Source organism: Schistocerca cancellata, chromosome 10 (genome assembly GCF_023864275.1).
Source record: "Schistocerca cancellata isolate TAMUIC-IGC-003103 chromosome 10, iqSchCanc2.1, whole genome shotgun sequence".
NCBI lineage: Eukaryota > Metazoa > Arthropoda > Insecta > Orthoptera > Acrididae > Schistocerca > Schistocerca cancellata.
In genome coordinates this window covers 3,611,771-3,638,764 of record NC_064635.1, presented here as the reverse complement: position 1 = coordinate 3,638,764, position 26,994 = coordinate 3,611,771, and the positions used below count along the sequence as shown (strand labels likewise).

General features: G+C 41.5%; 1 protein-coding gene across 1 annotated transcript in view; it reads right to left on the bottom strand.

Annotated features, from left to right (window-relative positions):
• The window catches only part of LOC126106792 (alpha-(1,6)-fucosyltransferase), a 345,214-nt gene that overhangs the window by 10,944 nt on the left and 307,276 nt on the right, over positions 1-26,994 (bottom strand). Inside the window, exon 14 of the mRNA XM_049913180.1 lies at positions 11,986-12,096. Coding sequence (XP_049769137.1) covers positions 11,986-12,096 — 111 coding nt within the window. The remainder of the gene's footprint in view (positions 1-11,985; positions 12,097-26,994) is intronic.

Sequence of the window (26,994 nt, the reverse complement as noted above, 5' to 3'; positions counted from 1 at the left end):
CAGACCTTTTCCAGACCTGGCAATACAGAATCCAATCAATGAAGTTTGTGAGCTTGCTACCTGTGCCGCCTGCATGTCCGGAGGAGGGTGAAAATCTCATCCAGTGAGAGGATAGTATGGAGGAACATACAAGTTCCTGTTAATTCAAGAGTATGACTTGTGCTTTCATAGCCTAAATTTACATTATATTTCAGTCACATTTACACATAAAATAGTTCTGGCACAAGACATTAATTTTATTCCTAATGTTGTGATTTATCTGATTCTACACACACTAAATACATTAACTTGTGTGTGTATCTGTGAGGCATGCATTTCATAGTACCATTATAGACTGTATGGGATTACCTCATTAAACTGATCACTGTATCTAATACATGGTGATTTGTGTATGTCATAATCCATCATTCATCATCTTGAACAGTTTCCAGCCTCCGGTCGGGTCTGTATGGAACATAGGCCTCTCTGTCCTCACCCTGGTCCAGTCCTCTCCTTTCTTCTGGAGGCATTCCTCTACTCCTTTCAGCCATCTGTCTCTCGGTCTTCCTCTTGGTCTCTTTCCTTCCAGTTTCATCTCGTGTATCCTCTTCTCCTCCATTCTCTTAATGTGTCCACACCATCTCAGCCTTGACTTCTCTACCTCCTCCTGTAATGGTTCCACCTTCATTAACTCTCTGATCCTCTCATTTCTTAACCTGTCTATCTTTGTCACTCCAATACCATTTCTCAAGAATTTCATCTCACTAGCTTGTACTTCGCTTTTCTCTCTTCCTTTCATAACCCAGGTTTCTGTTGCATATGTCAGGATCGGGACATAGTATAACCGGTATATAACCTTTTTACTGATTTGGGGTATATCCTGACGAATAGCATTGGCATTCTGCAAGGAACACCATTTAAAACTGACTTTGTTCACTGTGTATTGCCGCTCTTCAAAATATCTGCACACAGACTATTGAAATACTACAATACCTGATGTTTCAACTGTGTTTATTAGTATTTAAGGACTGATTATAAAAAACCAGTTGATCTTCAATTATGCAAGTGAATTCAGATCCAGTTATAAAGACAGAATCCCCCTGTACAAACATTAATCACAGATTGTTTTACTGTGAAGTGGGACCAATTTCAAGCAAAAAAATTTAGTCTACAGTCAACAGCTCACAATCTAGAGACACTATAAAATAATGGATTTCAGTTTGCACAGATCACACTTTAAAAGAAGAGAACAAAGGAAAAGTTGTCATCAGAACACTGCTGCAGTTCGAAATAATTTTTTTGATCTGTAAGGTTTGGTTAAGAAGATTATCAGGAATGTAAGTAATGAGTGCAGATAATAATTCTAGTACACAACTCTTAATTAATGTGGATATGTTTTAATTCACTTGATACACACTTTGTGGTCAGTAAGAAACGATTTGTGTTAAATAAAAGGTATTCTTAGGATGCAGGCTATAAAATGAAAGTAATAGCACATGCAGAACAAAATGGAAACACAGCAGCATTTTGACCCTCCACCAATAGAAAAACCCATTCGTGATAGGCGAGCTAGTAAAGAGGAACTGAAAAAAATGATGAAGATTAAATGTGCAGACAGAGGATTGAATGCTAAATGCTGAAAACTAGATGATAATTTTTAAGGTCAGTTTGGTTTTATAAACTAAGAATTTTTCTCAGTCTAGTTATACAATCCACTAACATAAATGGTAAAAAAGTGTATTTTCTTTTTAATTGCTTAAAAATTGAGGTATGTCTTATAGTCCATAGTGTCTTCTAGTCTGTAAAATACCATACGCAGCTGGTATCTCGTACACAAAGTCACATTTTAAACTCGTTCTCACAAATGAACATTATATTACGCATAGTGTTAGAAGGAGAAACAATTACTGTCAGAACTGTGAACTATCTAGACTGCAGCTCACTGTTCTGTGATGTGATGTGGGACCCCGATGGATGCTGTCACACAACTATGAGATCGACAGGTCAAAAAGGCCATACTCTAAGCCTCATAGTAGGATCTCAGTGGCCTAGCACTAACAGCTACAATTCACGAAATGAGCCTATTTATAGTGGGATAAGGATTCCCACTGTCTTAGCGACAAGTGGCTTGAACATTGTGGACTGTCAGCACGGCCACAGTACTGTTGCATTTTTTCTTGACATGACAGCAGAAAGTTGTGCAGACATGGTGTGTCCGACGACAAAACTGGACATGGGAGCGGCAGCTCATCATCTTTTCGGATGAGTCCCAGCTCCGTGCACTGTGTCGTGATGGACGTGCCAGTGTATAACAAATTTCACTACACTGCATCTGTCACTGCCACTTAAAACTCGGCACCAGGTGTGACAGTACAGAATGCCAATGAGCACACACCACTGTCACCTCCAGTCCACACAGCCGATAATTTGGATGGCAGTGGTCACATTTCTGTTAAGGCCAGTAGCTGGGCACACATTCTGAGATCTCTATGAAGTCCTCCTGTCAAGAGGGGACAAACTGAGACTGCATGTCATCAGTTGTGTCGCATTCTATTTCAATACAGAAGGTGTTCGGCTCTCACCCAGCACGGCATGGCCTCTGTATCTCTCACCTGCTGAAAACACCCGGTCGCAGGTTGCCGAGAGACTGGCCTGCCAGACACCCCAGCACAGGGCTGAAGCAGGAGGGAATGACATACTTGTACCTTTCATCTGAGCTCAGCTCCACCTGATGAGCGGCCAGGTCAGAGCTGTTGTCAGTGCCAGAGATGGCAGCTCCACGTACTCAATTTCGCACCCTGTGTATCCTCCAAATTACCTAGAATGGTCATCCTGTATTCTTCATACTATACTGTATACTTACAACTAAAATTTAGTTACCTGCTGTCCTTCCTGGTAGTGCAATTTTAAGTCAGAAATGTATTTATTAATAATCCATCCACCTTACATTACACTTCATCTCTGTTTTCTTTTACCTTGTGAAAAGTAGCACAGAATTTACTCAGTTCATCTTCCACACACTCATCTGTCTACTTTTGCTACCCACCTCCAGTTTGTCCCCTGATCAGTTTCTTTTGCTTCCCCGTCTCCCTACTAACCCCCAGCATGCACTTCCCACCATTGAGCAACTCTCAGATTTCGTATAGCCCCCGTTAAAGTCTGCATCTCACTGCTATTAATAAAAATGGACTGCAGATTTTCTTAGTGAGACACACAGAAACTTCATTTTCAAAACTAATTTAGTTTACTAAAATCACTCCAGGTTAATGTTAGGCTTATTTTTAATTCTTTTGATATAAATCCTCTCATAGTTATCAATAGTAAATTATATTAGCAACTATTTTCTTAATTCGTATAGATTGACAAGGAAATGTCTGGGACCAATTCAAATGAAGGAACAAATATTTTCAAATAATGAAACTGCAATCAGTCTCGGACCCCACAAAAAACAGGTCTCATAAAACAGAACTACCTTTTTTCTTTTCCTTCCCACATCCCTCTCGAATGGTCAGTGGCTAGTACTCATTTCTATCGGAAAATGTCTGAAGAGTATCACATTAATTTACCACTATTTACAGTTGTGAAGACCAGAGCCTATTGTGTATGAATGAAAAACGTAACGGAATGTAACAAAATTCCAGAACAACCTGTGGGTGTTATGTCCAACTTTGTTAGTGTTATCAAATAGTACCTGTTCTTTTCCATGGGTAATTCAGAGGTTGAGAACCAATGGTCTAGAGTTTGATCCCTGATCAGTGCCATACCCTTTCTTCTTCCACCTCTGGTACAATTTGTTAATGTAAAAAATGCCAAGCTACACCATGATTCGGAGGCCATATTAAACTATAGCTTCCTGTACATCTAGATGGGTAAGTCAGTTTCAAAAGCCAGAAGAATGGAAGGACATACCACCTCCAAAACGGCCATGCCCAGTAAATGATGTGGTATTCAAAACAACCTCCAGATTAATGAAAGCTGAACTCGTGCAGATGTATACTTCTGCTGCTCTGTGACAATAGTTTATTTAGCCTTGGATTACGATGATTTTAAAACCTGTGAACTTTTGTTCACACAGAAATCTGCCTACGTCCATGACTAATAATCTGTAATAGGTTTTTTATAACAACAAAAACAATCAATTATTGATAAAATTATTTAATTGGATAGGTAAAAAATCTACTCACCGAGCAGCGGCAGAACCATACAAGGCAGTTGTGATAGACAAGCTTCGGAGCCAGTGGCTCCTCCTTCAGGCGGAAGGGTTGAAGGGGAAGGAAAAGGGCTGGAAAGGTCTAGGCAAAGGGGTAGATTTTGGGAAAGTCACCCATAACCGCAGGTCAGGGGAGACTTACCGTACGGGATGAGAAGGAAACACTGATTGTTGGGGACTGTATTGGACGATATTTGAAAACCTGAGAGCTTAAAGGTGGAAGACACAGTAATATGCAAGACAGTGAGAAGCTAAGTGAATTGTACGTAACAGAGGTGGTGGTTGATGGTGTGGCTGTTTAGGGAGCTGCAGAGGGACAGGAAGGGAAACACCACTGTTAAGCTAGTTTATGAGAAGGTGGGATAGCTTTTTGAGGTGAAGTCTGGCATGTGGCTTGGCGGATGATAACATCCAAGGAAACATGAGGGGCAGATAACTGCAGGATTTTGTAGAAGGAGAGAAGTCTGGTAGAACGGGAATTTGCTGATGAGGCATATACACTCCTGGAAATGGAAAAAAGAACACATTGACACCGGTGTGTCAGACCCACCATACTTGCTCCGGACACTGCGAGAGGGCTGTACAAGCAATGATCACACGCATGGCACAGCGGACACACCAGGAACCGCGGTGTTGGCCATCGAATGGCGCTAGCTGCGCCGCATTTGTGCACCGCCGCCGTCAGTGTCGGCCAGTTTGCCGTGGCATACGGAGCTCCATCACAGTCTTTAACACTGGTAGCATGCCGCGATAGCGTGGACGTGAACCGTATGTGCAGTTGACGGACTTTGAGCGAGGGCGTATAGTGGGCATGCGGGAGGCCGGGTGGACGTACCGCCGAATTGCTCAACACGTGGGGCGTGAGGTCTCCACAGTACATCGATGTTGTCGCCAGTGGTCGGCGGAAGGTGCACGTGCCCGTCGACCTGGGACCGGACCGCAGCGACGCACGGATGCACGCCAAGACCGTAGGATCCTACGCAGTGCCGTAGGGGACCGCACCGCCACTTCCCAGCAAATTAGGGACACTGTTGCTCCTGGGATATCGGCGAGGACCATTCGCAACCGTCTCCATGAAGCTGAGCTACGGTCCCGCACACCATTAGGCCGTCTTCCGCTCACGCCCCAACATCGTGCAGCCCGCCTCCAGTGGTGTCGCGACAGGCGTGAATGGAGGGACGAATGGAGACGTGTTGTCTTCAGCGATGAGAGTCGCTTCTGCCTTGGTGCCAATGATGGTCGTATGTGTGTTTGGCGCCGTGCAGGTGAGCGCCACAATCAGGACTGCATACGACCGAGGCACACAGGGCCAACATCCGGCATCATGGTGTGGGGAGCGATCTCCTACACTGGCCGTACACCACTGGTGATCGTCGAGGGGACACTGAATAGTGCATGGTACATCCAAACCGTCATCGAACCCATCGTTCTACCATTCCTAGACCGGCAAGGGAACCTGCTGTTCCAACAGGACAATGCACGTCCGCATGTATCCCGTGCCACCCAAAGTGCTCTAGAAGGTGTAAGTCAACTACCCTGGCCAGCAAGATCTCCGGATCTGTCCCCCATTGAGCATGTTTGGGACTGGATGAAGCGTCGTCTCACGCGGTCTGCACGTCCAGCACGAACGCTGGTCCAACTGAGGCGCCAGGTGGAAATGGCATGGCAAGCCGTTCCACAGGACTACATCCAGCATCTCTACGATCGTCTCCATGGGAGAATAGCAGCCTGCATTGCTGCGAAAGGTGGATATACACTGTACTAGTGCCGACATTGTGCATGCTCTGTTGCCTGTGTCTATGTGCCTGTGGTTCTGTCAGTGTGATCATGTGATGTATCTGACCCCAGGAATGTGTCAATAAAGTTTCCCCTTCCTGGGACAATGAATTCACGGTGTTCTTATTTCAATTTCCAGGAGTGTAGGCCACAGATTAGCCAGGTAGGAGCAAGAGATTCCTGTATTTGAAACTGTAAAAGAGCAAATTCGACATTTCTTCCTTTCCACCATCCACTTTTCTTGTTTATACATAATTCTTTCACGTTTTTGTGCATTTGTTTTTCGGCAAATCGGTCTGATCGACTTTCATTGCCAAGCTTGGTAGTTTGCATTTTCTCCTATCACTTTCAATTTTTGTTTACCCAGTTTCTAAAATTTAGTCTGTTTTCAAGACTTTCCCAATCGATTTTTTTGTATCAACATAGAGCGCCCATTCATTACCTCTTATTAATGATTTCCGTACAGATCTTTTTCTAATTTTTCCATCTTTTTTCACTGCTTTTCTTCCATTTTCCTATCTTTTCCACCCTCTGCTTATTTATTTTTTTGCCACTCTCACGATTTTTAACTCTCCAAACTGTCCTCTCTTCCCATTATGAATCCCATCTCATATTACATCCATTCCTTTCGAAAACATGTCTTAGTTTTGATAAAGCAAAGGTCCCATATTCTGTTTCTTGAAACCTGCTTGTCCCTTGGAGTTACTTCAAAAGGCCTAACATTGAATGACCCAGGTTCTGGCGGCAATCCTACCCTATACCAGGCTCTTTTATAGTTTCAAATACTGCAATCTCTTCCTCTTACCCGATTAATCTGTGACCTATATGACTCATCAGCAAATTTCTACTTTACCAGACTTCTCTCCCCCTACAAAATGCTGATGTTATCTGCCCCTCATGTTTCCTTCTCATAAACTACCTCAACAGTAGAGTTTCCCTTCATGTCGCTCTGCAACTACCCGAATATCCACACCATCAATCACCACTCCTCTCCTACAAACCGAGCTTGGCCAATCCCACAGCCTTCACCACTGCCTCCTAGACCAAGAATAATCCATAATACAAAGAACCAATCACAACAGTATAGTGTCCTTAACCTCTCATCTAAAGCAGTCTCCCCTCCTGAATTATCTGTATCATCTAAGGGCCTCAGCTTCAGCCCTAAACCTGTATTGGTGAAGGAAAGGAGGTCCTTAACACGTAATATCCATAGGAAATATCACTTTGCAACTCAACCCCAAAACCTTTCCAACAGCAAACCCTGGCTTGAACAGTTCAGACTACAATCCCAACTTGATCCACCACCAAAATCATCCCATACAGGGCTTTCAAGAATTCCTCAGGTCCATACAGCATGACCCTAACCTGTCCTCTGCAGAACTCCAGGCTCTGGGTTCCCTAAAAGCTGATGACTCCATCAAATCCTCCCAGCAGACAAAGGATCTACCACTGTAGTACTTGACCGAAAGGAGTATATTAGTGAAGGTCGATGCCAGCTGTCTGACACCTCTACATACAGCATCTGCCATCAAGATCCCATCCCTTTGATTCAAACTGACTCGCAGTCTCTCCTTAACACCTCAGGTCCCTCACAAGGACTAACACCTCAATCCATAGAACTTCTCACCCCACACACCTCCAACTTTTACTTTCTTCCTAAGATCCAGAAACCCAGCCATCCTATAGTTGTCAGCTTCTAAGCATCCATCGAACATACACTCCTGGAAATGGAAAAAAGAACACATTGACACCGGTGTGTCAGACCCACCATACTTGCTCCGGACACTGCGAGAGGGCTGTACAAGCAATGATCACACGCACGGCACAGCGGACACACCAGGAACCGCGGTGTTGGCCGTCGAATGGCGCTAGCTGCGCAGCTTTTGTGCACCGCTGCCGTCAGTGTCAGCCAGTTTGCCGTGGCATACGGAGCTCCATCGCAGTCTTTAACACTGGTAGCATGCCGCGACAGCGAGGACGTGAACCGTATGTGCAGTTGACGGACTTTGAGCGAGGGCGTGTAGTGGGCATGCGGGAGGCCGGGTGGACGTACCGCCGAATTGCTCAACACGTGGGGCGTGAGGTCTCCACAGTACATCGATGTTGTCGCCAGTGGTCGGCGGAAGGTGCACGTGCCCGTCGACCTGGGACCGGACCGCAGCGACGCACGGATGCACACCAAGACCGTAGGATCCTACGCAGTGCCGTAGGGGACCGCACCGCCACTTCCCAGCAAATTAGGGACACTGTTGCTCCTGGGGTATCGGCGAGGACCATTCGCAACCGTCTCCATGAAGCTGGGCTACGGTCCTGCACACCGTTAGGCCGTCTTCCACTCACGCCCCAACATCGTGCAGCCCGCCTCCAGTGGTGTCGCGACAGGTGTGAATGGAGGGACGAATGGAGACGTGTCGTCTTCAGCGATGAGAGTCGCTTCTGCCTTGGTGCCAATGATGGTCGTATGCGTGTTTGGCGCCGTGCAGGTGAGCGCCACAATCAGGACTGCATACGACCGAGGCACACAGGGCCAACACCCGGCATCATGGCGTGGGGGGCGATCTCCTACACTGGCCGTACACCACTGGTGATCGTCGAGGGGACACTGAATAGTGCACGGTACATCCAAACCGTCATCGAACCCATCGTTCTACCATTCCTAGACCGGCAAGGGAACTTGCTGTTCCAACAGGACAATGCACGTCCGCATGTATCCCGTGCCACCCAACGTGCTCTAGAAGGTGTAAGTCAACTACCCTGGCCAGCAAGATCTCCGGATCTGTCCCCCATTGAGCATGTTTGGGACTGGATGAAGCGTCGTCTCACGCGGTCTGCACGTCCAGCACGAACGCTGGTCCAACTGAGGCGCCAGGTGGAAATGGCATGGCAAGCCGTTCCACAGGACTACATCCAGCATCTCTACGATCGTCTCCATGGGAGAATAGCAGCCTGCATTGCTGCGAAAGGTGGATATACACTGTACTAGTGCCGACATTGTGCATGCTCTGTTGCCTGTGTCTATGTGCCTGTGGTTCTGTCAGTGTGATCATGTGATGTATCTGACCCCAGGAATGTGTCAATAAAGTTTCCCCTTCCTGGGACAATGAATTCACGGTGTTCTTATTTCAATTTCCAGGAGTGTATATCTGCCTTAGTTCATAAACACCTGCAGCCCATAGTACAAAAACTCCCCTCCTACATCAAAGATACCAACCATTTCCTAGATTGTCTGAGATCTGTGCCCATCTCACTCCCACCACACACCTTGTTGTCACCATTGATGCCACCTCCCTCTATACCAACATCCCACATGTACATGCTCTGCCTGCTGCTGAACATTTCCTCAGTCAGTGCCCACTTGATTCCAAACCTATGACATCCTTCCTACACACCTTAATCAACTTCATATTTACCAACAACTACTTCAGCTTTGAGGGGTAGACATACAAACAGATCTGGGGTATGGCTATAGGAACCAGGATGGCTCCTTCCTATGCCAGCTTTTTCATCGGTTACCTGGAAGGGGCTTTCCTGGAATCCATGGTTTAGATACATTGATGACTTTTTACCATATGGACTCATGGTGAGGCTAATCTGCTAAAATTCCTGAAATGTCTGAATAACTTCTCCCAGTTAAATTTCACATTGTCCTATTCCGAATCCCATGCCACTTTCCTCGACGTTGATCTCTTCCTCACCAAAGGCCAGCTACACACATCCGTCCACATTAAACCTACCAGCAGACAACAGTACTTACATTTTGACAGTTGCTAAGGCAAACATGTTTGTTTCGAAGCAGACTCTTTACAGCAATATGCCACCATTTTCACATCAGCCTTCACTGCATGTAATTACCCCACCAGCCTAGTTAAACAGCAGATTTCCCAGGTCGTCACATCCAATCGTGGTACTGCTGATCCCTCCACAAAACAGCTTCGGAGCACACCATTGGTGACTCAGTATTATCCTAGTCTGGAATGTGTTAATCAGCTACTTCAACAGGGCCATGACTTCCTAAAATAAGGCCTTGAAATGAGATCCATTCTGTCTGAAATTTTGCCCACCACACCTAGAACAGTAGAACAGCTTTCCGTCGCCCTCCAAATCTCCGCAATATTCTTGTCAGACCCTCTACTACTTCTGCATCCGTCTCCCTACCCTATGGCTCCAAACCCTGTGACTCTACCCGCTGCAAGACTTGCCCTACGCACCCTTCTACCACCACCTATAACAGCCCTGTAACTGGCAAAACATATACTATCAAAGGGAGCACCACCTGCGAAGCAACACGTCATACACCAGCTATTTTGTAAACACTGTTCAACTTTCTATATCTGCATGATACCACCAAATTATCAATTAGGATGAATGGGCATAGGCAAAGGATATATACTGGCAATTCGCAATATCCTGTTGCACAGCATGCTCTACGACATAATATTCGTGACCTCGACGCCTGTTTCACCACATGTTCCATCTGGATTCTTCCCCCAGACACCAGTTTCTCAGAACTCCACCAGTGTGAACGCGCACTACAACATTTCATTGGTTCTCGCCACCCACCTGGCCTTAATTTATGTTAATTTCTTCCGTCTCAGCTTTCCTTCACTGTAACTACTCTTTCCTGCACTCCGGTTTAGTGTTTTTACATCTTTCATTGTCTCTCCCGTCTATTTTTCACCGCCACCTCCCATTGCTGTTATGTACAAGGCACTTAGCTTTTCACTCTTAGTAGTAATCTTTGTCATGCATATTACCGTGTCTTCCAACTTTAAGCTCTCAGGTTTTCAAATCTCGTCCAATACAGTCCCCAACAATCAGTGTTTACATCTCACCCCATATGGTAAGTCTCCCCTGACCTGTATTTCTGGGTGACTTTCACAAAATCTATCCCTTTTCCTAGACCTTTCTAGTCCTTTTCCTTCACCCTTCTTCCTTCCCCTTCAACCCTTCCGCCTGAAGGAGGAGCCACTGGCTCCGAAAGCTTGCCTATCGCAACAGCCTTTTATGTGTGTTCTGCCGCTGCTTAGTGAGTAGACTATTTATCTATCCAATTAAAAAGTAATGTGAGTTTTGCATCATTCTCAGCGAACTGCTGAAAGCCCAATTCGGTGTGATGCCAAGGTTGGTAACTCTTCATGTTTGAAGTCAAGTGGCCAGCACCTTGCAGATGTTATCTATCAATTGCCGAATGATGTATTCCCTATGGTGTCTGTCATTTTGAAATCATGATGCCTGAATATGCTACATGCTGCTTTCTTCCCATCTGGGCCACTGGGGTGAACAGCATCTGTATTGAAGAGAGAATTAGATTGTTCTTTTGTTTACTTTACAGATAGCCGACTATCTGAAGCCAACAATGATTTCCAATGAGCCCACCATGCATTCTGTAAAAGACAAAACCAAATCTAGACGTTAAATGATAAAAAATTTAAACTGGGTTTCACATAATAAAAATATTGTGCAAGAATTACAACTATAGAGAGACAACATCTGCTGAAACAAACCAAAAGAAACCAATCACTGACTCCAGTGTGCATATTACTATTAACATTTGGATTGGATACTGGTTCAAGACACTTTCCAGCAATACACACCGTTTATCTTCAGTTGAAGCATGATAATTGTGATGCAGTCCTCTAGCAAATTTAGATCAACACTGAACCTCATTCTGATCCGAGTTTGGTGTTATATATGCAACTGTTTATGATGTAGGTTCATTTTCTAAACTAAGGTCAAAACTGTTATCCAGTAACAAAGTTTATTCAATCTGCTGTAAATATTTTACAAGATAATGTGGACATACGCCAGAAGGATTTTGGTGATAATATCCTAAGCAATGTTTTGTTCTCAAATTTATCTACTGTTTTACTTCTCTTCTGATCAACATCTAATGAACAATGTAGCAGCTGTTGTTCTCCTTTTCTTGGCAGCTGAAGAGAGGGGTGGGGGAGAGCTATACTTTTCAGGGAGTACCAGTGTAAGTAGGCTGTTGTTGCAAGAACATTAAATTTAGTTCTAACCTGCGTGTGCTGGTTCTGGCCCCCATAGTAATATATGTCGTCCAGTGATTTAAAGCGGTCCGATGCATCCGCATGCAAAGTCTGCATCAACTCATAGGCTACCCGGCACACCTGCAAAAAAAAAAAAAAAAAAGTAGTACAATGTAATTACATCTCTGATAAGACACCCAGTAAATGGGTGCACATACTACTATTATTATAGTATTGTGCATTGAAACAATTAATATCCACCACCTTTGAGCAGCAGAAATAATTCCTGAAGAATGGAAGGGAGCAATTATATGTCCCATCTTCATGACTGGTGATGCTACCTAAGTATCGAACCACCGAGGAATTTCACTTATTGAAACTGGATACAATGTCTTTACAACTTTGCTGCTAAACCAAATGAAACCACTGGCTGAAGGAATTGTAGGCACATATCAATGTGGGTTCATCCTCGGACAGTCTACTATTGACCACATATTTACTTTGAGGCAGCTGACAGAAAAATTCTAAGAGTTCAATCAGGAACTACACCTATCTTCATCAATTTTCGGCGAGCTTATGACAGCTTTATAGGAAAGGTTAGAGGAACTTGGCATCCCATCGAAATAAATCCATCTAATTGCAGCCTGCAACTCCCAGTCAACTTCTAAAGTACGGTGTGGCAAAATGGATTGAGACAAGGAGGTCCATTAGCGCCAATATTATTCAACTGGGCTTTGGAAAAAGTAAGTCATGACACTTGCCGAACACGGAGATGGTGGGAACAGACACAATTCTGGCATTTGCTGACGTCGTTGTGATCCTTGGTGACACTATAGAGCAAATGTGTGCTGATACTTCCAGATTCCTCCAAAATGCAAAGGAAATTGGGCTAGAGGTGAATGAGGACAAAACTAAATATCTTTGAGTATCACGTCGTTGAGTTCTCCCTCCCTCCCTCCCTCCCTCCCTCCATTGTTGTAGACAGGCATACCTTTGAACGAGTTGAAGAGTTCAAGTATCTGGGCTCTCGATATTAATCAACGTGAAGTGACGAAAGAAGTACATTGACGCATAACAAGTGCTAATCACATGTTCTTAAGCCTGAACAATCTTTTTAAATCTCGTCTGATATCTCAGAAGAACAAGGTACTTCTGTACACGACACTGGTAAGGCCAGTACTTTTATACGGTTGTGGAACTTGGGCGACATCAGTAATGACAGAAGATTCAATATGTGCGTTTGAAACAAATGTACTTCGAAAGATCTATGGACCCGTCTACAATAACATGGAAGGTAAATGGGAAAGAAGAAAGAAAGAAGACCTGCACCAGAGGTTTGGACAGCCACACATTGGACGAATATTAGGACAGGCGATTACAATGGTTTGGCCAAATCTTACAAGCGGAATGTCGTCCACTCTCAACCCACGGGAAAACACCCAAGAACGCGATGGAAGGATTGAGTGATGATGATCCTTCAAGAAGTGGAAACAGCGGCTGTGGAGGATGATGCTAGAAACTGAAAAAGATGGAGTGCCATCTGCAGCAAATACCTGGACCTCCCTTGTGATTGAAAGACATGTCTTTTATTGGGGTTTTTGTGTTTGTAATGTCCCCCCCCCCCCCAATTGTTGTTCTGTGCTGTAGGCCTCAAAGACCCATCAATGCAATAAATGATTATTATTATTATTATTATTATTATTATTATTATTATTATTATTATTATTATTACTTTCCTCTATATATAACTGGAAAGCTATATAATCAACATTGGTAACATGGGAAAACTAGCACAGTCTAACATTAACTTGGAGGGGGGAGAGTGGAAGGGCCTCACTTGTTTCCATATTTCTCTCTAGAACATAAATATAAATACAAAAACCTGCATTCCAGAAGCATAGTTGCCTTGTCAAAGTGGCAAGCTACACTTGAAAGTGCAGCCAGTGCCCAGGAGGGGGCTGAAATGTGTTGAATCCAAAGATTCTTCAAGGAATGACCTGGTGGCAAAATCCAAGAACTTTTATCTTCATTGACAATGGCTGTGAAGGCCTACATTCTTATAAGTTACCCTTACTTCCTAAGATCACAGTGCTTAATTACAATTCATCACTTCTTGGAATGTAAACAATATCACAATTTTAATCTCCTCTGTTTTGTCCCCAACAAGTTGAACTAATCTACAGCTCTCTTCTGGTGAAGATGGAAGATGACCAAAATCTGAGTCACTTTGAAACTTCATCACTATTTTTGTTTGAATTCTATCACAAAGGTTCACAATGGCAACATTGTATGGGAAAAAAAGAATACTGCAGATTCAAAAAACGTGTGTACGGCATTTTTAGCCAGAAGAGCCCTTCTGGGGTTCTCAGCTGCCTGGAATTGAACAGAATATTTTATTTGCCCTTTGGTATTTTTCATACAGTTGGCTTCATCGAAGTTTACAGTATAGTTAAGATCTGCACAATAATCAATTCTCACAGAATTCAACTAGCTTGTGTAAGAACTAAAAGATTTTCTTTATTACTTAGGAAAAATATATTTTATTATATGATATTGCAGTGCCTGTACTGTTAAGAACAGTGCAATATTCCTTCGAACATGCATGCATTCCAAAGGAACAGGCACTACAGCCATTACAAAATACATTAAAAGTATTCATAGTTGCAAATATGAATGAGAGCATGAAGACAATGAAAATTTGAGCCAGACTAGGATTTGAACCTGGATTTCCAAATTTATGTGAATTGTCGCCTTATGCGCTTTGGCTATCGATGCATGATCCATGTTCAGACCTGAACTACGTCATCATTCCTGTACCAGAATTACATAATGTGTGTACGAGTACAGGCTGTGATGCAAGAACAGTGACATATAGAAGTTCAGGTCTGGGTATGGGTCATGCATGCACAACCGAAGTAGTTAATGCGATTGATCATGTAAGGAAGGAAATCCGGGTTTGACTCCTGGTCCAGCACAGACTTTCATTGTTGTCATTCCCTCATACAGCTGATGGTTGTTCATATTTGCAACTGCAAATACATTTCATGTATATATTATAATGATTAACAACACTGTAGAAAAGATAGATTGTTACTTACAGTAAAGATAAGAAGTGAAGTTGCAGACAGGCTCAGCTAAGACACTCATAAACTTTCGACGACAACAGACTTTATTGCAAAAAAGATAAATACACTCACCATTCATTCACGCACACGACTGCCAACTCTGGCAGCTCGAGCCACAATATTATAATGATTAATGAGATGGGAGTTCTTAAGTTGAAGAGAATTCACTGTATTTTAGCCAAGTTTGTAATACACTCTTAAATTTATGTAGTGGGACTGTGTGGGCTGAGAATGGTAATGTACTGAACATTTTATGCTCAAGTATTTGTAGTTATTCTTGAGGGTGTATTCGTTTTGTCATTTGAACTACAAAAAATGCACTTTTTTTTCAGCAAATGTGTTTCACTTTACTGAGGAAAGGCATAATCAGTGATCTGTAATCAAGTTATTTGCATTTACACTGAAAAACAGTTTGTTAACACTATGTTGGTTTTTACTTATGGTGATTTCAGGCCTACATACGGAAATGCTCTCTGCTAGCACGTCGTTGATGTTTTTCTTCTTTGGACACTGATAGATGTAGCCTAATTTTTAGTTTCTATGCATTTTTATGTTTAACACGGCACTTTTTTTGTACATCACTCTTTTCTGTTTGTTTTTATACTTCTAAGTATGTATTGTGGTTTGTGTTTTGTAGTGTTGTGAACATTCCATTGCCATTACTTTGTCTTTGACCTGTACTCTCTTTTTTTTGTGGGAGAGGGAGAAGCCATGATGATGAGTGGACGTAAGTGTATAGTAGTGCGAGATGGAGGAGAAGACGAGGAGCAAGAAGTAAAATGAAACTAGGAGTATGGTTTCCAATATTTATGTCGTCATTGAGCAACTGTTTATGTTTTTATTAATGCTTTGTGTATGTGGGAATTTTCTTGGAAAGGGAGCAGGCGACTGACTTTACAGATTCTTATGATGTTATCTCTCTTTCAAGAATGATTTGTACTGTATTTAAATGCTCTGGCACATTCTTTATATCTTCTGTTGAATGCCCTGCCAGTCATTCCAATATATGTCTTTTAACAATCTGTCTGGTTTTGATGTAGGTTTTGGGATGTGCTTTTGTACTGAGTTGTTTGTTTTGTGAGATTCTACAGGACACCCTGGGTGGTGGTAGTGGTGGTTGTCGTGATCCTACTAAACATCTGATTGTGTTATTCTGTCATCTGAAAATACATTCAGCTCCTAGGGAATTTACCCAGAGCAATATTCTATACTGCAGATGGGAATGGAAGAAATCAAAACATGAGTGGAGTAACAAATGTTTACTCACAGTATTCCTTAATTTATACAATAAAAAAAGTACATGAGCTAGTATGCTGCACAGAGAATTAGTGTCTTATTCCCAAGAAAGTTTTTGGTCTATGAACAGTCTAACTACTTTTACTTTTTTATTTTCGTTTTTTAGTTACCTTTAGATTAAAAAGTACGAGGTATGTCCACAAAGTAAGTTATGTTTGGTTATATAAAACAAACGTGTACAGATACAGAAAAAAATATTTATTGAACAAAAATCTACAACTGTTAAACTACTTTTCTACATAGCTTCTGAAATTTCGTAGGCACTTATCATGGCGTGGCCCAAGTTTTTGTATGCCTTCTTCATAGAAGATTGCCACCTGTGTATTCAACCATGTGGTAACATGTTCTTTCAGCTCGTCATCATCGTTGAAGTGTTGACCACCAAGGACAGATTTTAGGTGTAAGAAGAGGTGAAAGTCGCTAGGGGCAAGGTCCGAGCTGTACTGAAGATGATCAAATGTATCCCAGTGAAATTCCTGTAAGAGTTGTTTGGTCATATCCGTCATGTGAGTGGAAAAAACAACACCTTTTGACAGTAATCCTCGGTGCTTGTTCTGTATAGCGTCGCGCAATTTCTTAATGATTTCGCAGTAACCATGAGCATCGATTGTTTGGCCTCGTGGTAAGAAATCAATCAGCAAAATGCCTTTTCTGTCCCAAAAAAATGGTGCACATGACTTTTTGAGGTGTCAAGATTTGCTTAGGCTTAATCTTTGTTGGGGATGAAGTGTGCCTCCATTCCATTGATTGTCGTTTTGTTTCAGGGGTGTCATACGATACCCAAGTTTCATCCCCCATGATTATCCAAGAAAGAAAACCATCGCCTTCTTCAATGTAGTGTGTCAAAAACTGAAGTGCACTGCCCATCCACTGTTTTTTGTGTTGTTCTGGGTACCCAATGTGAGCAAAGTTTTCGAATTTCAGTTTTTCAGTACCAATTTCATGAATTAGTGATCATCAGTTTTTTGGAACTTCCATAGCAAGGGCACTAACTGTAAACTTACGATTGTGCTTAATCTTCTCTTCAATTGTGTGAACCAGTTCATCAGTAACCACAGATGGACGTCCACTTTGTTCTTCATTTGATCACATCCTTCATTGAACAGTCTGACCCATCTTCTAAGCACTCATACCATTTTGTCTGTAAACCTCGCAGATTTGCCAATGAATTTCCTTTGCTTTAACTTTCTTTGCATTTAGAAAATGAATCACAGATCTGATTTCACATGTGGCAGCATTTTCAATTACGACTGACATTATAAAAAAGCACTACAAAGCAGATGTCGGCAGCAACAGTCTGAAAATGGAGTACATGTCTTCTCCTTGAGTCAGAGTAACTGTCGCGCATGCTTGGAACTGCAATCGTAGCACTGCCACAGATAGAAATATAAACGGAACTTACTTTGTGGACAACCTTCATATTTCATCAGTTTTTGTTTGGTTTATGCACAACTGATTGTCCTGACACCAATGATAGGTCATTTGCATCATTTCTTGTTAGCTAGTACACTTTGTAAATTCTAACCTGTGATCATTAGTGTTATGTCATCAGCATACAGTAATTTCTTACATGGTATATAATTCAGAACGTCATTAATGTAGATAATAAACAGGAAAGGCCCAGGAACACGCCCTTCGGGTATTATTCTTTTTACTGGGAATATTATCTTCTATGCCATAAAATTCTAACTGTGACACTTTGGTTAAATCAATAAGTGTACCAGACATAGGTAGCCTTTTCTCATGCCCTTCCTATTCACTAAAACGTCAATTGTTTGTACAGTTGAGATTTGAACCGAAACTGTTGTTAATTTAAAATTTTTGTCCTTCCAAAGCAGTTGTACATTTGTTTACGCATACAGTTTTTTTATCATTTTGGATGTTAATAGTACTCCTGCAGAGGGTCTATAGTTATTTGGGAGGTTTTGCCATCTTTTTTATGCACAGGTAATCCAATTGTGAGCAAATGATGTTACAGGAAAATTCCTTGTCTAGAACTCTGTTACACAGTGAGAGGTGGCATTTTTTATTTTCTTTGCTATATACTTTATGATGAAATTCTTCTTCATCATCATCATCATTTCACGTATTAGGCAAACTACCTGTTACGGTACCCATGTCTTGCATGGCCTTGCTACATTTCTTCTTCCAAAACATTTATAATTTAGAGCCTTTACTGGGAATCTTTCCTCACCCATGCAGTCTGCGTGTTCCTTCCATATTTTCCTCATCTGGGTTATATATTCCTGAATTTTTCCTCATATCTTCATTTCTTATTCAATCTTCCCTTGTACATCCTTCCACTTCTCTTAGAAATCTCATTTCTTGAGTCTGTATTCTACTTTCTTGGTGTCTTGTTGTTGCACCCATGCCTCACTTCCATAAGTTTTGTTTTATAAAACTTCAGATGGGTTTCTTTCTTGGATTTATTCTACAAAATTTTTACTATGTTCCACATATGGAAGTAAATTTATTTCATTTTTGGACCACATCATGGTTATATTCGTTACTTGCTTCAAGATTTTATTATTCAAGACTGTTTTTTATCTTACTGGTTGTCCTCCCTGAAATGCCATCATTTTGTTTTATCTGCCGACAATGTTAGCCTCAAATTACAACCTATCTCCTGCAACTTATAGACTCATATTTGAAGGTCATCTTCATTCTCTGTAACAAGAGGTAGATGATCTGCGTACAAAATTACATTTAGTCTAGTGTTACGATCTTAGGGGAGGGCAAGTCTGTCAATCATCATGGCTGAGAAAGGTTATCCATCTCACCTCATGTCTGTATTCCTCCAGCATTCTTGCCGTACTCCTTCGTTTGTGTTCATTGGCTTTGCTGTTATATTTCCCTTATCTATAACAATTTTGGTGTTTGCGATTAGACTCTTAATAGCATTTATGAGGTGAGTAGTAGAAGTAGAAGGGTTTTGTGGGCGCACGACAGCAAGGTCTTCGGCGCCCGTTCAGTATCATAGTGAGACGGGTGTCAAGAAAAAACTCAGAACATTTACATCTAATGGAACATAAAACACGGGGAACAATCATTGAAAAATATGTGCTCACCCACACCGAAGCATGGGATGAAGCAGGGCGTCAGCAGTAAAACATGGACAACACAGGAAGAAAAAGGTAGAGGGAGCTAAAACAATGGAGCAGATGGAAGTGGCTGGCTGACCGCAAGGAAAAAAGGGAGGAGTCAGCCACTCTGCAATACACTAAAACCGCCAGCCTAAAAGTTTAGGCCAGAGTCCAGACACATCACAAAACTTAAAAACCCTAGACACACACGTCTCATCATTAGCTAAAACACAGGGCAGATCCCCATCAACTTGTGCTTCTGCCCTTGCATCACGGTATAAATCGCAGTCTGTCAAAATGTGCCGGACAGAGATGTGCACACCACAAGCATCACAAAACGGAGGATCCTCCCGCCGTAATAAATAGCTATGTGTCAGAGGACAGTGCCCGATCCGAAGACGTGTGAGCGCCACCTCTTCCCGCCTGAGCAGCCGGCAGGAGGAACGCCACGGCCGAGTGGTTGACTTTACCGGCCGCAGTTTATTGGCCGTCACCGCCAGCCATTCAGCCTCCCACAACTCCATGCACTTCCTGTGGAGTGCAGCAATGACTGACTGCAAGGGGATAGGACACTGGACCATATCCTGCTCTCTGCAGGCCTCCTTGGCAGCCCGATCAGCCTGTTCGTTGCCCCATATGCCGACATGACCAGGCACCCAGCAGAAGGATACCTCTTTACCCCGCCGTTGGAGCAAGTACAGTTTGTCATGTATCAGCTGGACCATCTCTTCAGTCGGGTACAGGTTCTGCAGCGATTGTAAGGCACTAAGAGAATCGGAGCAGAGAAGAAATCGATCGCCCTGAACACGATGCATCTGCTCCAGTGCCGTCAGGATCGCGTGGAGCTCTGCTGCGAAAACGGTATATTCAGCAGGGAGGCGAATCCGAGTAACATGATCAGGGAACACCACAGAACAGCCAAGGAAAGTCTCCTGTTTGGAGCCATCAGTATAAACGACAGTGAAATCGTGATGCACATCTAAAATGTTAAAAAACAGAGATTGGAACGTAAAATCTGGTGTGCCATCTTTCTTAAAATTAGCCAAATCTAAAATAAGTTTGGGTCTCCGGAGGAGCCAAGGGGGAGATCTGCTCCAACCGCGACGTAAAACACGAAGACCAGCCATAGACATCGCACTGAGGCAATCCTGTGCGCGAATCCCATAGGGCTGCGTCGCACGTTGCCGGTTATGAAACAATCGTGCCAGAGGAGGCTGAGCAACGGTATGGTATGCAGGGGTGTAGGGTGTGGACAAAGTTTTATATGCCTGGCGCACTGTAAGTAGCCGTCGCCGCATATGAAGTGGCGGTTCACCAGCCTCTGCACAGAGGCTGGGAATGGGGCTAGTTCGGAATTTATGAGGTGAGGTGGGTAACCTTGTTAACCCATGATGTTCCACAGCATTTCTCTATTCACATTATCAAAAGCTTTCTCAAAACCCACAAAAACAAGAAGGGTTTCCCAGCTGAACTCTCGTGTCTTTTCAACAACTTGTTACAGTATAAAAACCTTATCAATAGTTGATCGTCCTTTTCTAAAACCTGAATCTTCTTCAGATATTTACTTTTCCATGATTTTTTAAGTTTTGCATTCAGGATTTTGGCATAGAAATTATGGGTTGAGTCCAGGAGGCTGATACTTTGATAGTTACTACATTTATTTCTATTGCCCTTTTCATAGATAGATATTACTTTGGCTCTCTGCCAGTCTTTTGGTACCCTCTTATTTCTCCAACATTGATTAAAATACATGGAGAAGTCTTAGATGCATGAATAACCCTCCATATTTCCACAGTTCCGTATTAATACGATCTAAACCAGCCGCTTTCCTTCTTTTTCTCTTTTAGCTTCTGTTAGTTCTCTATATCAACACCGTACAGGCCTTTTGTGTCATTTAGCTCAGGTAATATCTGAATTAAAGTATGATCATACGACTAATTTTTGTAATGAGCTATCCATTCATTCTGTCCTATACAGTATTATGAACATGTATATGATCATTTACTTGTCTGTTGAGTGATTTTATAACTGATAGTTTTTCTTCCATGTATTTATTTATTTATTTATTCCATGTGATCTTATGGTACACAGTGTGTTACGGATGTCAGAAAATATCAGTTAACATTAACATAAATAGCAAGATTACTGTTTTAGGTCTATCAGTAGATGGGGTTTCACTAGGCATGGCCTGCACCTCAATAGGTATGGGAAGGAGAGGCTGGCTAAGCTTATAGGTGACAGTGTAGTGGGTGGTGGTGGTGGTGGTGGTGGTGGTGGTGGTGGTATCACTCATGGAAAAATTCCTATAGTAGTTGGTGTTAGAGTTGCACCTTTTTTAGACTGAAGTCAGCTGATAGGTATACCTGCTTAAAGGAAGTGCCTCTAACTAAGGGCTCACCTCCAGAGGATGTAATGTTTCCAAGTAGAGAAGAAATTAGCATATTTCATCAAAATATAAGAGGTATTAGAGATAAAGTTAGTGAACTGCTATTAGATGCTAACTCTGAAATTATTGGTATATCTGACCACCACTTAAATAATTTGATAATTCAGAGGCTTCCTTTACCAGGCTACAGATTAGGTGGCTGTTTCTCAAGGAATTCCTTGCGGGGTGGGGGAGTGGCTCTGTACGTAAAAAACAGTATTTCATTTGAGACGTATCACAACACTACACTGAACAGATATTTGAAAGTTGTGCAGCATTAGTTGAATTTAGTGAAACTAAACTTCTAATTGCTGTTGTTTATAGGTCCCCTAACTCCGACTTGGAGCATTTTTGCTTAAGCTAGAGAGGGTTCTTGATTCACTTTGTAGGAAGTACCAGAAAGTAGTTCTATGTGGTGACTTCAATATTAATTTTGTACATGATTGTGCAAGAAAAAGGATGTTGGTAGATCTCCTAAATTCATATGATCTGATGCAAACTGTGTTTTTTCCAACTAGGGTGCAGGGGAACAGTAGCACAGTCATAGACAATATTTTCATTCATTCTTCATTACTAGATGGGCATTCTGTTAGTAAAAGGGTGAATGGCCTTTCAGACCATGATGCACAAATTTTAACACTAAAAGGTTTTTGTACTCTAACCAATGTCGCATTTAATTACAAACTACGTAGGAAAGTTAATCCAACAGCAATAGAGAGTTTTTCAAAGCTTGTCAAGGAACAAGAGTGGCAAGATGTTTATAGTGCTGATAATATAGATGATAAATACAATGCTTTCCATAACACCTTTCTCATGCTCTTTGAGAGTTGCTTTCCATTAGAACATTCTAAACGGAGTACTAGCAGTAATGGACAGCCCGGTTGACTGACTAGTGGGATAAGGATATCATGTAGAACAAAGTGGGAATTATATCAAAATGTTAGAAGTAGTCACAATCAAGCTACAGTAGCACATTACAAACAGTATTGTAAGGCACTTAAAAATGTTATTAGCAAGGCAAAAAGTATGTGGTATGCAAATAGAATAGCTAATTCACAGGATAAAATTAAAGCCATATGGTCAGTTGTTAAGGAAGTGTCTGGTCAGCAGCACAAGGTTGACGATATAAAGTCAGTTTGCAGTAATAATATTTCTGTTACTGATAAATCAGATATATGTACAGTATTTAACATCCATTTCCTGAGCATTGCTGGTGAATTAAATAAAAATTTAGTATCTACAGGAAATCATATAAATTTCTTAGAAAATGCCTTTCCGAGATTGACGTCTGAAATATTCCTCTGTGATACAGACAAGAGGGAGATTGAGACAATAATCAAATCACTGAAGACTAAGGACTCTCATGGTTATGATGGAGCATCTAGTAGAATATTAAAGTAATGTGCTGCACATGTTAGCCCTGTATTTAGCCATATTTGTGATTTTTCCTTTAGGAATGGTCAGTTTCCTGAGCGATTAAAGTATTCAGTAGTAAAGCCGCTTTATAAAAAGGGAGAAAGGGATAATGTAGATAATTTTAGACCTATTTCTATGCACATCAGTGTTTGCAAAAGTTATCGAAAAGACTGTGTATGTAAGGTTAATTGATCATTTTATATCACACTATTTGCTATCAAATGTACAGTTCGGCTTTAGAAGTCGTTTGACAACTGAAAATGCTATATTCTCTTTTCTCTGCGATGTACTGGATGGGCTAAACAAAAAGTTTCGAACGCTTGGCATATTCTTTGATTTAAGAAAGGCATTTGACTGTGTTGATCACACAATATTGCTCCAGAAGTTGGACCATAACGGAATAAGGGGAGTAGCTCACAATTGGTTCACCTCTTACTTTAGCAACAGGCTGCAAAAGGTCATTATTCACAATGTTGATAACGGCTGTGATGTGGGATCTGAGTGGGGTACTGTAAAGTGGAGGGTGCCCCAGGGATCAGTGTTGGGGCCGCTCCAGTTCCTTATTTATATAAATGATATGCCCTCTAGTATTATGGGTAACTCTAAAATATTTCTGTTTGCTGATGACACTAGCTTGGTAGTAAAGGATGTTGTGTGCAACATTGACTCGGTTTCAAGTAGAGCAGTACATGACCTCAGTTCATGGCTTGTAGAAAATAAACTAACGTTAAATCACAGTAAGACTCAGTTTTTACAGTTCCTAACACACAATTCAACAAAACCTGACATTTTAATCTCACAGAACGGGCATATGATTAGTGAAACTGAATAGTTCAAATTCCTGGGTGTTCAGATAGTAAGCTGTCATGGAAAGCCCACGTTCAGGATCTTGTTCAAAGACTTAATACTGCCATTTTCACTATTCGAATGGTATCGAAATTGAGTGATATTTCAACACGTAAATTAGTCTACTTTGCTTATTTTCATTCACTTATGTCGTATGGTATTATGTTTTGGGGTAACTCTTCCCATTCTAGAAGGATATTTTTGGCTCAGAAATGGGCGGTTCGGGCAATAAGTGGTGTGAATTCACGAACCTCTTGTCGACCTCTTTTCACGAGTCTGGGTTATTTTGACATTGGCCTCTCAATATGTATATTCCTTATTGTCGTTTCTTGTTACCAATATTAGTTTATTTCCAAGAATAAGCAGATTTCACTCGGTTAATGCTCAAACCTCCATTTGTATCGGACTTCCTTAACTCTTGTGCAAAAAGGTGTGCAGTATACTGCTGCATCCATTTTCAATAAGCTGCCACTCGAATTCAAAAATCTTAGCAGTAATCCACGCGCTTTCAAATCGAAACTGAAGAGTTTCCTCATGGGTCACTCCTTCTATTCTGTCGAGGAGTTCCTTGAAAAATTAAGATGATTCTCATTGTATTGCTGATAGCGTTTGCTTAAACTTATGGACTGATTTTCTTTCAGGTTCATGAACATTTATTTTTATCTGTTATTACTTTTTATGTTGTAAGTTCATGTATGGACACGTTCCATGACCTTGGAGATTTGCTCCTCAATTTAGTCCTACGGAACTTGACATTTAAACAAAATAAAATAAAAAGGTATTCATTTATAGAGTACAAACAGTGACACAACAAATATGACTTCGCAGCCTTGGCAAATTTTATGTTGTTTTTGATGGACTTAATACTAGTGGAAAGAATGTCGAAAAGTTGGTGGCCCACAGTTGAGTGTTTGTATGTAAAACATGCCGATTTGAGTTTTTCCTTGTGTTGTCCTTATGTATTTCATTATTTTTTATGACTCTGGAGTCAGTCGGCACTACGTGGTTTCAGAAAAATTTTACAGTCTCGAGAATGTATAGGCAAGGCGGTGTAAGGATTTCCAACTTTATGAAGATGGGTTTGCAGGAGTCACTGGGTTTGCTCCCAATAATAATCCTCACTGCTCTCTTCTGGATTTTGAATGGGCTCAGGGTAGTTGGAGAATTTCCCCAGAATATCACACCATATTTTAGGTGGGCTTGTATGTAAGCATACTACACACTGGTTACTGTTTTCAGGCTAGTACATGATTTCAGTACACTCAATGCATAACAGCCAGTACTAATTCTGGAATTTACCTTTCCTGTATGTGTATTCCATTTCAGGTTATCTTGAACCCACAGACCCAGGAATTTGGAAACAGTGTCAGTATCTATTGGCTGATTATTTACAGTGACAAGTGGCTGAGAGGAATTTGCATTTTGTGTTGTGTGAAAGTTCATGGATGCTGTCTTTTTTGTGTTGATAGCTAATTTGTTGATATTAGCCCAGTTGCTGAGTTGTTCAGTGACCAAGTTCACAGCCTCCCTTTTGAGGAGCACAGTTGTGTCATCAGCAAATATTATTGTTTTGTTTGCGTCTACATTCAGGCTCAAGTCATTAATATACGAGAGGAAAAGTAGAGGTCCCAATACTGAGCCCTGTGGTACACCTTGCTTTGTTTTATTACTCGACAGGATTTCGGTTATTGAGTTGGTTTGTCTACTAGTGTATTTCATGCTGACTTTCTGCATCCAATTGGTTAGGAATGAAGCAAACCAATTGTTTGCAATTCCTCTGATACCATAGTGTTCTATTTTTTCCAGAAATATTTTGTGGTCAACAGTGTCAAAAGCTCTGTTGCTAATAAAGCATTCCCATGATTCTTGGTGCATACTGATTTATAAGTGTCATTTAAAGTTATTGGGATCCAAGTGAATTGCTCACTTGTTTGTTTAGCACGAGTGAGAAAGGCTTCTGCATCTAAAGTAGAATTATTAAGTGGATCGATGGTGCTGGCACTATTTACAAAATAGGGATACTGTTTCCTTTATTGATATTATTAATTTCCGTTTCAATGAAATTCCAGGCTGCTTTACATTTATTTTTGGAATTTAAATACTTGTCATCTGCACTGCGCTTAGCATTTTTTATTTTGGATCTGTAGAGTTTGCGCCTTGTCCAATCACTTTAATGAGTCTTATCATACGAATCTATCATGGTATCCTGAGTCTGTTAAGCTGTGGAGTGTACCACTTATTGGTATAATGTTGCTTGTGTATAATATTAGTATGGCACCTTTTGGTTACAGTTGGGCCACGCCACGCCTTTTCTGATATGCACTTAATCTCTATCAAGAAAATGGAAAAACATTTATCAGTTATTTTATTATTATACATTATATGAGACCAATCCATTTCCTTACCATGTCTATTATATTATTTACATTTAACTCTCCTAGAAGTTTATGTGTCACTTGTCTATCTCCAGTATCAAGAGCCCTTCATGATCTGTTATTTCTAGCTGTATGACATCACATCCAAGAATGACACTGTGTACATTGATATCCAGTCGGGTGGGCTTTTCATTGCGACAGTAACAGTTCAATGACTTCAAAGAATTAACGATATGAGTCACATTTTTCCCTTTGACCTTATATCTATGTTACTATTGCCCGTATTTTATGCTGTTTATATTGGGATAACTGCAATACCGCTGCTCTACCACTTGCCCGCAAAAGGCAAAGGTCCCGAGTTTGAGTCTCAGTCCAGCACACACTTTTAATCTCTCAGGAAGTTTCTTCTCATGGTAATTTAGATGTTCAGTGTGCAAGAGGTTTTTCTAGGCTACTAAATTGCATTTTGTATT